At 49.9% G+C, this 13949-nt stretch overlaps 1 protein-coding gene across 1 annotated transcript in view; it reads left to right on the top strand.

Annotated features, from left to right (window-relative positions):
* The first annotated feature begins 13155 nt into the window (after positions 1 to 13155).
* Positions 13156 to 13949, top strand: part of OPRD1 (opioid receptor delta 1) — a 40958-nt gene continuing 40164 nt past the window's right edge. Inside the window, exon 1 of the mRNA XM_055574830.1 lies at positions 13156 to 13630. Within this exon, the coding sequence (XP_055430805.1) occupies positions 13416 to 13630 (215 nt within the window). The 5' untranslated portion in view covers positions 13156 to 13415. The remainder of the gene's footprint in view (positions 13631 to 13949) is intronic.

Below are 13949 nucleotides of genomic sequence, written 5' to 3'. Positions count from 1 at the left end.
GGGCATGGTCCTTTCCCCTAAAGAGTTCATTACTGGGGGAAAGACAAACATGACAGCTGCCACCCTTTGAGAGATCTACCCACGCCATGAACCAATGACCGCATCCCTGGCAGCCATATTTGTACTCTGTGGCCACGGCTGATTGGTTGGGAAGGGTGGTCACCTGACTTAAGCAGGACCAATCAGAATTCTTTCCCTCAGGATCCCTGAATAGGGGGTCAGATACTACCCTTGCTTGCAGGGTAGTGCTAGCTGGTATTAGTTATGTCTTGAGCAGGTATTGTCGGGGTGACTCAGCCTCCTGACTTTCCCAGGACTGAGAGGCTGCTGTGGAAAAACTTAAGAGCATCCCAAGATGGTCGGTCCATCATCCTATCTTCAGTGTGCTGGGTTGACTGTTAAACCTGAGAATTTAGGAGCTGGTGAGGAGGGGGTGTCAGACCCGTCACTGTGGCTGGAGCAGCAGAGGATGCTTGTCTGTAGAGGGAGGAGAAAGGAGGAGTGATGAGAAGCAGAGATCGAGTTCCTGGGATTCTATTCTTGGACCAGGGTCTTTCCAGGGACCATCTACATCCCTGACTATGGATTCTCAGACACCCTTGTTCCCCTACAGAAAATCTCCTATGTCTGCTTGAGTCAGTTGCAGTGGGTTTCTGTTCCTTGCAACCGCAGACTTCTAACTGATAGAGACAATGACTATAAACAACTATAACCCAGGAGGTGTATGCTTGATGGAGGTGTCTGCAGCCTGGGGTACACTGAGGATGTGGCCTGCCTACTTGGCTAATCCCCAGGAAAGCCTTTCCCAATTCAATCTATGGTCTCTGTCTCTCACCTCCCAACAGCCTCATCTGACCCTCACTCATAACACTCACTCCTCCCCTATATCTTCTGTCACCTTCTAGCCTGTAAAGACTCATGTGAAAAATCTTTGTACTTTCTTCCAAACACAGTGTCTTATGTGGCTAATATCTTGTGCTTTTGCAATGCTGCATATATAAAGCATTTTTTTTTTTTTTTTTTGGCCAAGCAGTGCGGGTTGTGGGATCTTTGTTCCTCCACCAGGGATTGAATCTGGGCTCTCAGCAGTGAGGGCACAGTCTTAGCTGCTGGATTGCAAGGGGATTCCCTACAAAGCATTTTTAAGTTCATTATCTGATGCGCATCCAACTCTTCAAAAATGTGAATATTAGCATTAATAATAGCAGCTGCTGTTTATTTTGTGCATACTCTATGTGCTAGGTGGAGGAAAAAAAACTTGAGACTTAGAGAGGATACGTGGTTTGCCCAAGATCTCTAAATTTATGTGTCACAGATCTGGCCATAGAACGTTATTTTCAGGCTATAAACCCATGCTGTCTCTGCCCTGCCAGCATCTTGGGGGCAGAGTGCAGGCTGCGGATCCCTTCCCTGGACCCTCTGACTCAAATCATTTGGGCTGGCCCCGACTCTGCCTTGACGTTTTCCAGTAGGGCAGGTCTCAGGTCACTCAGTTTGCCAGTCTGGCCAAGTCAGACGAATTCGGCTCCCTGGAGCCGCTGTGGTTGCCATGGCACCTTCCTGGGCTCCTCTCAGTGTAAACCTGGGGGCGAGCTGTTTTGCAGCAAATAGGGGTGAACACAGAAATTTTCCCATGAACGTGGGCAACTAGCGAACAGCCTGCCTCTTCTTGGAATTCCTTTTGATGCCTTGCAGGTGGGTTTTTAGGGCCATGAACTCTAATTCCTCCATTTCACAGTGAGGAAACTGAGGCCCAGGGGCTTGGTGTTTCATAAAGAGATTTTGTGCTGTGGCCAGGAGGTCTCTGGAGTCAGAGAGACCTGGGTTCCAATCTAGCCTCTGCCTGACATTGGGCAAGCTCCTGAACGGCTCTGAGCCCTGCACTCCTCATCTGTAAACTGGGGCTCATGACACTCCTTCTCTGAATGAGTTAGGGGAAGGGTTAAATCATATTTTTTCATATGTATACATAAAAGTGCTTCCCAAGTGCCCGGTATGTGAATAGATGCAACTGCCCAAGGTCACCCTGCCAGGAGTGGGGGAAAGTATGTTGCTACAAGATTCAGGAGATGTAGATTCTGGTCTTGACGTTGCTGCTAACTTGCTGTGTGTAAGTCTCTTCACCACCTTGAACCTCAGCAACTTTTTCTGTAAGCGAAAGGTGGGTTGGATGAGATGATGCCTCAGTTTTCATTTCCCCAGCCCTACAGTTCTGTGCATCTGCGGACAGAATGCTGGTTCCCGGGGCTCCTAAAGCTGTGCTTGTTCACCACACCACCCTGCCTCACCATCAGAGTGGCCCTGGGATCCAGTCAAGAGCCCCAGAGTCTTTGGCGGGAGAGGAAGGGATGCTCCTGAAGGTAGGAACTCTCCATGAGTGCCGGGGCTGCACTCATTCTGACTCCCCAGCGTCCTCCTCCAGTTCAGAGTCCTGCCCAGGCGTTATGGGGAGGACAGGGCTGAGTGGAAGGGAGAAGAAGGAGGCTGGGGACTTGCTGGTGAGGGAAGCCCATCTGATGAGGTCAGCTGAAAGCAATTTAAAATGCTGTCAGCATTAGTGGGTGGAGATGAGAGGTGGGCAGTGTGGAAGCTTGAAGCTCTGCTCAGATAGCAGCAACGACTGAGGAAAGAGGAGGAGAAACGGGAGGGGGTGGCATTAGGGATCCAGTGGAGGAAACAGGAATCCACATTCGGGGGAGGAGGAGGTGAGCAGTGGGATGGGGAGCTGGAGGGAATGAATGGAGGAGAAGTAGAGACAGGAAAGGGAAGAACTGCTTTTTGTCTAAGGAAAATGATGGCTTGATAGGAAAAACTGGAGACAGAGCACGCTCGCTCCCACCACGGCGCTTGCTCACTGTCACCAGGAGCCAGGCTGGGAGGCATTGAGCACCGTCCTCGGAGGGGAAGTCCAGTGGCCCTTCTCCCCCACTGGGCTGCCCTGGATGGGCTGGCCTGCTGGGGCCCCGGGCCCCTGAGGGGCCTCACCTTCTGCATGTAGCACCAGGCTTCTAATCACGGATGAGCTGGGGGACTCTGAGCCTGTCTTGCACTCTCTTCCCAGCCACCATCCCTCCCCTGCTGCCGCCCAGGGAAAGTCCCTGAGCGGGACTCAGAAGTCCCTTCTAATCCCTTCCTCTCCTCCACTCTAAACAAACACATCCTACAGTTTGACACTTGGGAATGAACTCAGCCCTGGCTCCTTGGGGGGGTGGGCCCGTCTAGATCTGGGATCACTTTGCCTCACAAGATTGAGAAAGGAAGCTTGATATAAGCATGGTCTTCTTGTTATTAGTATTGGGCATGGTTATTGTAACAGTAGTACTAGTTAAGATAAGAACTTATTGAATGTTTTCTGTGTCAGGCACACAAGTTCTGTATTTGCATTACCTCATTTATCTCCTTCATAATCCTAAGAAATATGTATTATTACCATTTCCTCTTCATAGATGAGGACACTGAGACTTGGTGAAGTTGAGAAACTTATCCAAAATCATATAATTAGCATGTGACCAACCCAGTGTTCAAACCCAGAGTCCATACTCTTCAAAAATTCTACCTCCCTCAGTCTCCAAAGTTGTAGTCATGCAGTAAGCCATGCCTACTCATTCTTGTGTCATTCTTGGATGTTACCCTTGGACGTTATCCTAAAGGATGTTACATCCTTTAGGAATGCTTTAAGCTACAAGTAAACAAAAAGCCATCATTAAGAATGTCTTAAACAAAAGATCTTGAAGTCCAGAGCCAGTATACTTAGAGTTCAACAACCTCATCAACTATCCAGGCTTATCCTTTCTTTCTATTGACAACCTCATCGTTTTGGCTTTTCATCCTCATGCTTATTGCTTTGTAATTGCAAGATAGCTGCTATAGCTCCAGGCATCACACCAGCATCCCAAGGGGTCTGGGCAAACAGATTTCTTATGATGCAGCTTAGCTTTTTATCCTGAAAAAAAGGATGTCAGCAGATTTCTCTACACATTTCATTGGTTTCACATCCATCCTTAGACCAAGCACTGAGGTAGGAAGGTATGTATGTACCTATATATCATGATGGCTCCTGCTTAACGGATCATCACAAAACTTAGGGGCTTGAAGAAGCATTCACTAGGGCTATGAATCTGTGGATGGCTGAATGGTTCTGCTGATTTGAGCCAGGGCAGACTCATCTTGGTTGGGTTTCCTTCTGTGCCTGTGAAAGTTGATGGGTCAGCTGGGAATTGCCTGGTCTAGGACAGCCTTACTTACTCACATGTCTGGTGCTGACTGTTTGCCAGCTGGGGTGATGGAGTGACTAGGTCTTTCATCCAGCAGGTTGGCCCAAGCTTGTTTCCATGGCAGCGGTAGGGTTCCAAGAAACTGGGTAGAGTAAGGCAAGGCCTCCTGTGGCCTGGACTCTGGACTGGCACACTCATTTCCATCGCATTCTTTTGGGCAAAGCAAATCACAAGCCAGGTCAGGTGTGGGGGTGGGGAAATGGATTCCGCTGTTTGATGGGCGAGCTGCAAGGTCACGTGGTAAAGGGCTCAAATGCAGAGAGTGATGAAGAATTGTGACTGTTCTGCAGTCTACCACAGATTTGTTGTTTCGCTTAGTTGCTCAGTCGAGTCCAACTCTTTTGCAACCCCATGGACTGTAGCCCACCAGGCTCCTCTGTCCATGGGATTTCCCAGGCAAGAATACTGGAGTGGGCTGCCATTTCTTTCTCCAGGGGATCTTCCCAATCCAGGGATCGAACTGGTGTCTCCTGCATTGACAGGTGGATTCTTTACTGTTGAGCCACCAGGTTCATTTAGGCCAGTTCATCCCCTAAGGGTGGGAAGCGCTCCTTTCCCCCAAATCGAGGGAATACCCCTACCTCCTGATCAGGGTAGAGGTGCAGGGAATAAAGGGAGGACATGGCTGTGGGTAGACTGCGTCTAGACAGGGGCCAATCCCAGGCACAAGGTGGGGAAGGGAGATTTTGCAGCTTCAGTTTCTGCAGGTCACCCTCCTTCTTCTGAAGAGGGTAATTTTCATCTGTCTTTTGTTGATGCTTGGTCTGGGCCTCATGATGCTTCCACTAACAGGCATATGCATTTCCTTGACACTCAGATGCAAAAACCAATTTACAAAACTAAATAAAATGAACTCTGCCGCCATCCACTAGTTGTGGGAAAATCCACTGTCAGTCACTGAGGACAGGCCAGGGGATTGTCTAGTTCTTCTCCCTGAGGTTTGCATGATTTAGGAAACATGAGGCAAAGCCTTTGGTATTTGGTGCATTAAAGTTTCTTGTGAGGTGCTTTTGTCCAAACCCCACCCAGGTGTCCATTCAAAAGCAAGAGACTCTATCTCTGCTCCCTTGATCCTCTCTTGTTGCAGAAAATTTCCAGGTTCATGAAAGTTCCCTGGCAGTCCAGTGGTTATGATCCCACACTTCCATTGCCAGGGGCCTAGGTTTGACCCTTTGTTGGGGAACAAAGATTCTCCCAAACCCCACAGTGTGACCAAAAAAAAAAAGACCTCTAGGCTCTTACTATCCATCAAAATCTTCACAAAAGGAACCTACAAACCTTCTCTGCCCTCCTTTTCTCAAAGAATACAGCTCTCTCCTGCCTCCCTATTCAACTCCATTCCCTCTTTTTCCTAACAGACCCAGGCCTCCCCGACAATGTCTGGGTGGGATTGTTTTCCAGGAACCCAAGACCTGACTGTACTTCCTGGAAGAAAAAGCACCCCGAGAGAGCAGACAGTATGTGATAGAAATGAGTCTGAGGGATCAGGGAAGGAAGACACATCTCAGCTGAGATGGGCAGGAGTGTAGGAGTGGGTTAGGTGACCAAGGGGCTGGGAAGCCTGCAGTAGAGTGTTCCAGGCAGAGGTGCCATCCTTACCGCAAGAGCCAACATACTGAGCGCTGCCTACATGCCAGGTTCCATGAAGCAGATGCTTCTGTTGTCCCCATTTCATGAAACTGACAGAAGAAGTTAAGGAACTGGCCCAAGAACGTGCAACTAGTAAGGTGCTGAGCTTGGATTTTCAATCCAACCATTTTGATGCTGAAGCCCCACTCTTAATTGTTTGGAGAACCAAAGGGAGTTTATTTTGGCTGGAACATAGCATGTGAAGGGGAAGGTGGTACAAGAGGTTATGGAGGTAGAGAGAGATGCCAGCGTGGCGACTCCTGCTGCCACGTCACCGCTTGGAGGCAGCCAGCCTAGAAGCATTTCAGAGGCTATTTCAATAACTTTAGCAGGAAATGATGGTGGGTCAGTCTAAGCAGATGGTAATAAAAATAGTTTTAAAAAAATAAAGGACTTCCCTGGTGGTCCAGTGGTTCACTGCATGCTCCCAATGCAGGGGGCATGGCTTTGATCCTTGGTCAGGGAACTAAAATCCCACGTGCTGCCAGGCATGGCCCAAAAGTTAAAAAGAAATGGCAGGATTTGTGGGTTATTAGGAAGAATGGACAGCCCTTGGTGATTACGTAGTGGAAGGGGATTTGGGGTGGGGGAAGAGACAGGAGTCAAGAGTGACCCTCAGATTTCTGGGTTGGGAAACTAAATGGATGTCCTGATCCTATTCACTGGCTTGTTTTGAAAGCATCTCTCCCAGGCTCTCTAGCTGTCTGTTTTCCTAGCTCTAAAATGAAGATAATGAAACCTGACCTCCCCATTATCCAGATGGTGTCAAGATAACATGAAGTCATCAATTTGGAAGTGCTTCAGGAAAGTCAGAAGTACTTTGCAAATGCAAGTGGTTATTATTTTATGGTTATCGCTAAGGTCCTGCCCCTCCTGGGACTTGCAGATGGAGCCAGACTCAAGGCAACCCAGGGGAAATGCCCGCTCGCTCTCTCACTCACTTTCTCTCTCACTTGGAGGCAGTCTCAGCATTCCTAGCAGGCAGTGCCTCTTTGGCAGGTGGGAGCCACAGTCCTACGTACTAAATTGTTAATAGCTTCCCTGGGGAGTTCCTTTCTGCTCTGACTCCTTCAGTAATTTCTGTTTCTCTACTGCTGACGCCTTCTGATGCCCTGGGTTGGCCCAGGATTCCCCATCCATTTTGGTTTGTGTCTTTGTTCTGACCTGAAGTCAAGGATGCGGTCAAGCAAAATTGAATTGTTTGGCTGTCCAGGCATGGAGGGCTGTGTATTCTGTGCTCCACCAAGAGCAGGGACGGACTTAAGAATCCCCGATGTTCAATGACTCATCGCCCTTCACAGCCCGGGAAAGTCTGCTGAACAGAGACAGCAGCCACCGGTTCTTGTGTTTTGGGGGGACTGACCTTCTAGGTTTCGCTCTGAGCAGCAGGAGTGAGGTGCAGCAGGAGCGAGGTCCATCAGGAGTGGCTTTTGGGGTCACACAGACCTGGCTTGACATCCCTGCTCTGGCATCAGCATATCACCTAAGCTCTGCCAGATGGAACCACAATAGAAAGCTCTCACATTTCTAGGGCTGCTGAGAATTAAATGAGATAATCCATAGAGCACTTGGCCTCGGCGCCTGGCACACAGCCGACTCTCTCTAAATGGGAGCCAATGGGATCATTTATGAGTTATGACCACAGAAATGAGACTGTCTTTTAAAGATAAGTAGACCAGAATGCTCACATCCGAGTAAGAATTGATGTCTTCAAAGTCTTCACTTTGGGAGTTCATTGGGGAAACTCCTTTGAGATGCCATTCAAGTTTCCATGTGTCCTTCCAGTGTCCTCGGGGCGGGGTCGGGGGAGCTCAGTTCACATGCACTGGCATGAGCCTTAGTCATCTAAGGCTGCTGTAACAAAGTACCATAATGGAGTGGCTTATCAGCAACAGACATTCATGTCTCATAGTTCTGGAGGTTGAAAGTCTCGGTGCAAACAGGACTGGGTTCTGATGAGAAACCTCTTCCAGCTTGCAGACTGTTGCTGTCTCATCGTATCCTCCCACGAGAAAACAGATGGCAAGCAAACTCTGCAAAGGTACAGCCCATCACAGCACGTGTGGTGTCTTAGCAATCATGTCCCTCATGTACTTGGTCATTTACTTATCTGTCACAGCTTCTTGACTGCGAGCTCCTTTAGGAGGGCAATGGTCTGACTCATGCTCTTGGTTTCATAACTGGTACTCATGCAGCCCTTTCTCAGTTGGCACAGCATCTGTTGTTTCACCAGATCCTCACACCAATCCTGCCTCTCTCTACTTTCTGGATGAGAAAACTAAGGCTCAGAGAACTGAAGGGAAACTTTCTGTCTTTTGCCTCTACCATAGCTGTGACTTTCCTCCATAGCATTTCCTTACCCAAGAGGGACTCAAAAAACATGGTGGAATGCAATGTTTAAAAAGTCCCTCCAGCCCAGTATGGAGAGGGGGTGGAGTCAGAAGAGGGGAACAGTAAACCCTGGGTAGGACCAGACTGGTCCCTGTGTTGTTCACTCATGTCAGATTCTTTTGCAACCCTTTTGGATCGAAGCCCACCAGGCTTCTCTGTCCATGGGATTTTCCAGGCAAGAATACTGGAGTGAGTTGCCATGTCCTCCTCCAAGGGAGCTTCCCGACCCAGGGATCAAACCCATGTCTCCTGTGTCTCCTGGATTGCAGGCGGATTCTTTACCCCCTGAGCCATCTGACTAGGAAGGGCCTCAAATGCAGTGCCTAGGGGTGAGGGTAGACCTGCTTGGTGACAGTCAAAAGCCAAGGAGGCGATGGAGTTGGGAACTAGTACAGATGTTCTCTGCTTTGCAATGGTTTGATTTAAGATTTTTTGACTTCACAGTAGTGCAAAACTGCTACACATTTAGTAAAAACTGTGGTTTGGATTTTGAATTTTGATCCTGTCCAGGCTTGTGCTATGCAGTGTGGACAGCATCAGTGAACCACAGCTCCCACTCAGCCAGGAGATCACGACAAACAGCTGGTATACTTACAACATCCTGTGCCCACACAGCCGTTTGCTTTCAGTAGAGTATCCAATAAATTAGTGAGACAGTCAACACTTTATTATCCAATAGGCTTTATGTTGGCTATGCCTGACTGTAAGGAGTACGTCAAGGCTGTATATTGTCACCCTGCTTATTTAACTTATATGCAGAGTACATCATGAGAAATGCTGGGCTGGAGGAAGCACAAGCTGGAATCAAGATTGCCGGGAGAAATATCAATAATCTCAGATATGCAGATGACACCACCCTTATGGCAGAAAGTGAAGAGGAACTAAAAAGCCTCTTGATGAAAGTGAAAGAGGAGAGTGAAAAAGTTGGCTTAAAGCTCAACATTCAGAAAACTAAGATCATGGCATCTGGTCCCATCACTTCATGGGAAATAGATGGGGAAACAGTGGAAATAGTGGCTGACTTTATTTTTCTGGGCTCCAAAATCACTGCAGATGGTGATTTCAGCCATGAAATTAAAAGACGTTTGCTCCTTGGAAGAAAACTTATGTTCAACCTAGACAGCATATTAAAAAGCAGAGACATTACTTTGCCAACAAAGGTCTGCCTAGTCAAGGCTATGGTTTTCCCCGTGGTCATGTATGGATGTGAGAGTTGGACTATAAAGAAAGCTGAGTGCCTAGGAATCGATGCTTTTGACCTGTGGTGTTGGAGAAGACTCTTGAGAGTCCCTTGGACTGCAAGGAGATCCAACCAGTCCATCCTAAAGGAGATCAGTCCTGGGTGTTCATTGGAAGGACTGATGTTGAAGCTGAAACTCCAATACTTTGGCCACCTGATGCAAAGAGCTGACTCATTGGAAAAGACCCTGATGCTGGGAAAGATTGAGGGCAAGAGGAGAAGGGGACGACAGAGGATGAGATGGTTGGATGGCATCATCGACCCGATGGACATGGGTTTGGGTGGATTCTGGGAGTTGGTGATGGACAGGGAGGCCTGGCTTGCTATGTGGTTCATGGGGTCACAAAGAGTCAGACACGACTGAGCGACTGAACTGAACTGAAGCTAATGTAAGTGTTCTGAGCATGTTTAAGGTAGGTTAGGCTAAGCTATAATGTTCGGTAGGTTGGTTGTATTAAATACATTTTTATTTATTTATTTTTTGGTTGTGCTGGGTCTTGGTTGCCATGTGGGCTTTTCTCTAGTTGCAGTGAGCAAGGGCTACTCTTGGCTGTGGTGCACAGGCTTCTCATTGCAGTGGCTTCTCTGATTGCAGAGCACAGGCTCCAGGATGTGAGGGCTTCAGTAGTTGTGGTGCGTGGACTCAGTAGTTGCGGCTCACGGGCTCTAGAGCAGTGGCTCAGTAGTCATGGTGCATGGGCTTAGTTGCTTGTGGCATGTGGGATCCTCTCGGACCAGGGATCGAACCTGTGTCTCTTGCATTGGTTGGCAGATTCTTTACCACTGAGTCACCAGGGAAGCTCTTAAATACATTTTTTAGTTACCATGATATTTTCAACTGACAATAGACTTATTGGGACATAATCCCATTGTGAGCCTTAGTTCAGGGCTGAGATTAAAGCCCTGGAGGTGCTGGGATGTGCTGGGTGTTCAGGGCCAATACTATGGGCACCTGATGCAAAGAGCTGACTCACTGGAAAAGACCCTGATGCTGGGAAAGATCGGAGGCAACAGAAGGGGGCGACAGAGGATGAGATGGTCGGATAGCATCACCGACTCACTGGATATGAGTTTGAGCAAACTCTGGGAAATAGTGAAGGACAGGGAAGCCTGGCGTGCTGTAGTCCATGGAATCACAAAGAGTTGGACATGACTGAGTGACTGAACAACAACAATCCCATTGTAATTGAGGGAGATCTGTACTTAAGTTCCAAATAAGATGTGACTGCAGAGTTTATGCAAAGGGTTTTGAGTTGCTTAAGAGAATTCATAGGTCCTGTATTAAGCTGTAAATGCTCTGTCTCCCTTATCAAAGGGGGAGCTCACCAAAGGTGGAATTGAGCTTTCTAGTCAATCACACACCAAGCACTAAGGAGGAGGTGCAGAAGATCTATTGTAGAGGCGATGCACACAAATCCCGTGATTATCCAGATGAATTTCTGTGAGAAGAGGTGCATGATGCTGTGAGAACAAACGATAAGGACAGCTTGATCTAATTGCATGGGGCAGTGGAGGAGGGCAGTCAGTGAAGGTTTCGTGGAGGAAGTGATATTTAAGCTGAAACTTGAAGGATGAATAGCATTTAGCCTAAGGAGGTGGCGGAGCCCTTCCCAGTGGAAGAAATAGAATATGCAAATGTCCTGAAGTGGGAAAAAATTTGGCTTGTTGGAGGAGTTGGGAGGGGGCTGGAACTCTAGTAAAACAGCCCTCCTGCGTCCTGTCCCAATTTCTTTCCTCTGGCACCAGAAAAGTCTCTGAGTATACCAGGCCTTTTGGGACAAGGGAGAGAGTTTTGGCAGCAGACATGACCATAGAGTAAAAAAATCACCTGTCTGATGAGTCCTTAGATGGTTGGGTGGGAAAGCCTTGAGGAGTGGGGAGTCTGCTGTAGCTAGTAGGGGGACTTGGACGGCAGCTGAGAGGGACAAAAACAGAGAGGAGAGCTTCGCTGGTTCCCCTTCCAGTGGTTAAGAATCTGCCTGCCAATGCAGGGGACACAAGTTTGATCCCTGGTCTGGGAGGATCCCACATGCCATGGAGCAGCTGAGCCTGAAAGCCGCAACTACTGAAGCCGTTGCGCCTAGAATCCATGCTCTGCAATAAGAGAAGTCACCTCAATCAGAAGCTGTGCATTGCAAGAAAGAGTAGCCCCCACTCAGAAGAACTAGAGAAAGCCTCTATGCAGCAACAAAGACCCAGCACAGCCATAAACACACAAACAAATAAAGCTGTTCTTAAAAAAGAAAAGAATGGAGAGGAGGATGATCTTGGGAATTCCGGCTTTGTTCTTTCTGGGAAAGGGTAAGAGTCTTGTGCATAGATGGATGACTCAAGCCAGAGAGTGAGGGGTCCTTACCCAGCCACTCACAGGGCCAAGAGTATCACAGCAGAGTCCAGAGCTCAGGAACTCCAGTATTGTCCCATTCAAACCACCCCTCACCCCCACTCCAACCCGGGTCCTTTATTCATCCAACAAGTATTTCCTGAGCACCCACTGTGACCCCAGCCCTCCATTGGGTTCAGGGATCAATCAAGCCTGGTCTTCCCAAGGAGGAAACAAACTTGGCTAGAAATAATTACCACATGGGGGTCCAGTGATTTAAGACTTCTTGCTTCCACTGCAGGGGGCATGGGTTTGATGCCTGGTTGGGGAACCAACTGAGGCCAAATACAAATTATCATATGAGAATATTAGTCTTCTTGTCTGTAAACTGTGTGTGTGACTTCTTTGACTGAAATGCTCCTCCCCAGTCTCTTTCCTGAGTCAGTTCCTCCTCACACTTCACATCTTACCTTAAGCGTCATTTCCTCAGGGAAGCTGTCCTGACCCCTGGCTTTTGTAAGTCCCGCCAAAGCAATGCCCTGCTTTCCTTCCCTCTCCCCCATGTGTGACCAGATCTTCTTCAGTGTGATCTTGGGATTGATGTCTCTCTCCTCCACTGGGCTGTAAGGAGGCAGGGCTTTATGCTCTAGCGGCCTCTCAGTTGGGCTTCCCTGATGGTTCAAATGGTAAAGAATCTGCCTGCAGTGCAGGAGCCCCAGGTTCGATCCCTGGGTCTGGAAGATCACTTGGAGGGAATGGCAATTCACTCCAATATTCTTGCCTGGAGAATTCACCTCAATAGTAACTGGCTCTTATAGTCAGCACCCAAAAAAGATCTGTTGAGCAGATGAATGGGCCGCAAAAAAAAAAAAAAAAAAGGATAATAATGGTTATTTATGAACTGTGTACCCGGCACTGAGCTAAATTCTTTAACCGCATCATGTTAATCTCCCCAACAACCCTCCGAAGGAGGTGGTGTGATTATTCTCACTTTACAGAAAAGGAAAATGAAGTCGAGGGATGTTAAGTGACTTGCTCAAGGTCACTCTGCTTGTTAGCACAGGGCTGAGGGGCGGGATTCATATACAGGTCCTTCCCACCCCCAAAGCAGTGAAAGATGCGGAGGTGAGTCCCGGCTGCGGTCCGCGCGGACGCACCCGAGCCTGCGGAGCATCCCTAGGGAGGGAGTGGGCAGTTTCCCCCGGCTCCACTCCGAGCCTGTGGTGCAGCGCCCGCCCCCGGTCGCGGGTGCAGACTGGCGGCCGCCTCCGGGCCACGTGGTGCGCGCGGCGGGCGCGTCCGAGGAGCCCGCAGCGGCTCTGGGCTCAGAGCTCTCCCGGCTTGGAGAGCGGGCGGGAGCCGGGGGCCGGGCCGGTGCGGACGGCGAGGCGGCTGAGGAGGCGCGGAGGTAGCAGGGAGGCCGGGGCTTAGCGTCCGGCGGCGTCGGGGCCGCGGCCTCGTCCCGGCCGCAGCCTCTTCCCTTGCCGCGTTGCTGGCACCGGGTCTCTGCGCCCAGGGCGCACGGCGGGCAGGGACGCAGCCCGGCCGCTTGGCCGCCATGGATCCGGCCCCCTCCCGCGACCCCGAGCTGCAGTCCCAGCTCCTCGCCAACGCGTCGGACGCCTTCCCCAGCGCGGGTGCCAACGCGTCGGGGCCGCCAGGAGCACGGAGCGCCTCGTCCCTTGCCCTGGCTATCGCCATCACCGCGCTCTACTCGGCGGTGTGCGCCGTGGGGCTCCTGGGCAACGTGCTCGTCATGTTCGGGATCGTCCGGTGAGTCCGCTGCGGGTTGGAGCGCGCGGCAGGGCCCCAAGGTTGAGGGTGGGGACCGCGGACCTGGGACCCTGACCTCGGACTCCGCACACCCGGGGCCTCTGGGCTTCCTGAAGGGGGCGCCCGGGGGCCCAGCAGAAAGAGCGCTTCCATGGCAAGGGGGACCGTGGCGTGTGTGTGTGTGTGTGTGTGTGTGTGTGTGTGTGTGTATGTGTGTGTGTGTGCGCGCGCGCGCGTTTAACTAACATTGGATAATCTGTTGGCCTCCCCCTATTTCTGTGTCAGACTGTGTGGGACAGTTTGGTGACAGTTGTGTGTC

This window comes from Bubalus kerabau, chromosome 3 (genome assembly GCF_029407905.1).
Source record: "Bubalus kerabau isolate K-KA32 ecotype Philippines breed swamp buffalo chromosome 3, PCC_UOA_SB_1v2, whole genome shotgun sequence".
NCBI classification, from domain to species: Eukaryota; Metazoa; Chordata; class Mammalia; order Artiodactyla; family Bovidae; genus Bubalus; species Bubalus kerabau.
This window is presented reverse-complemented; position numbering and strand designations above follow the sequence as displayed.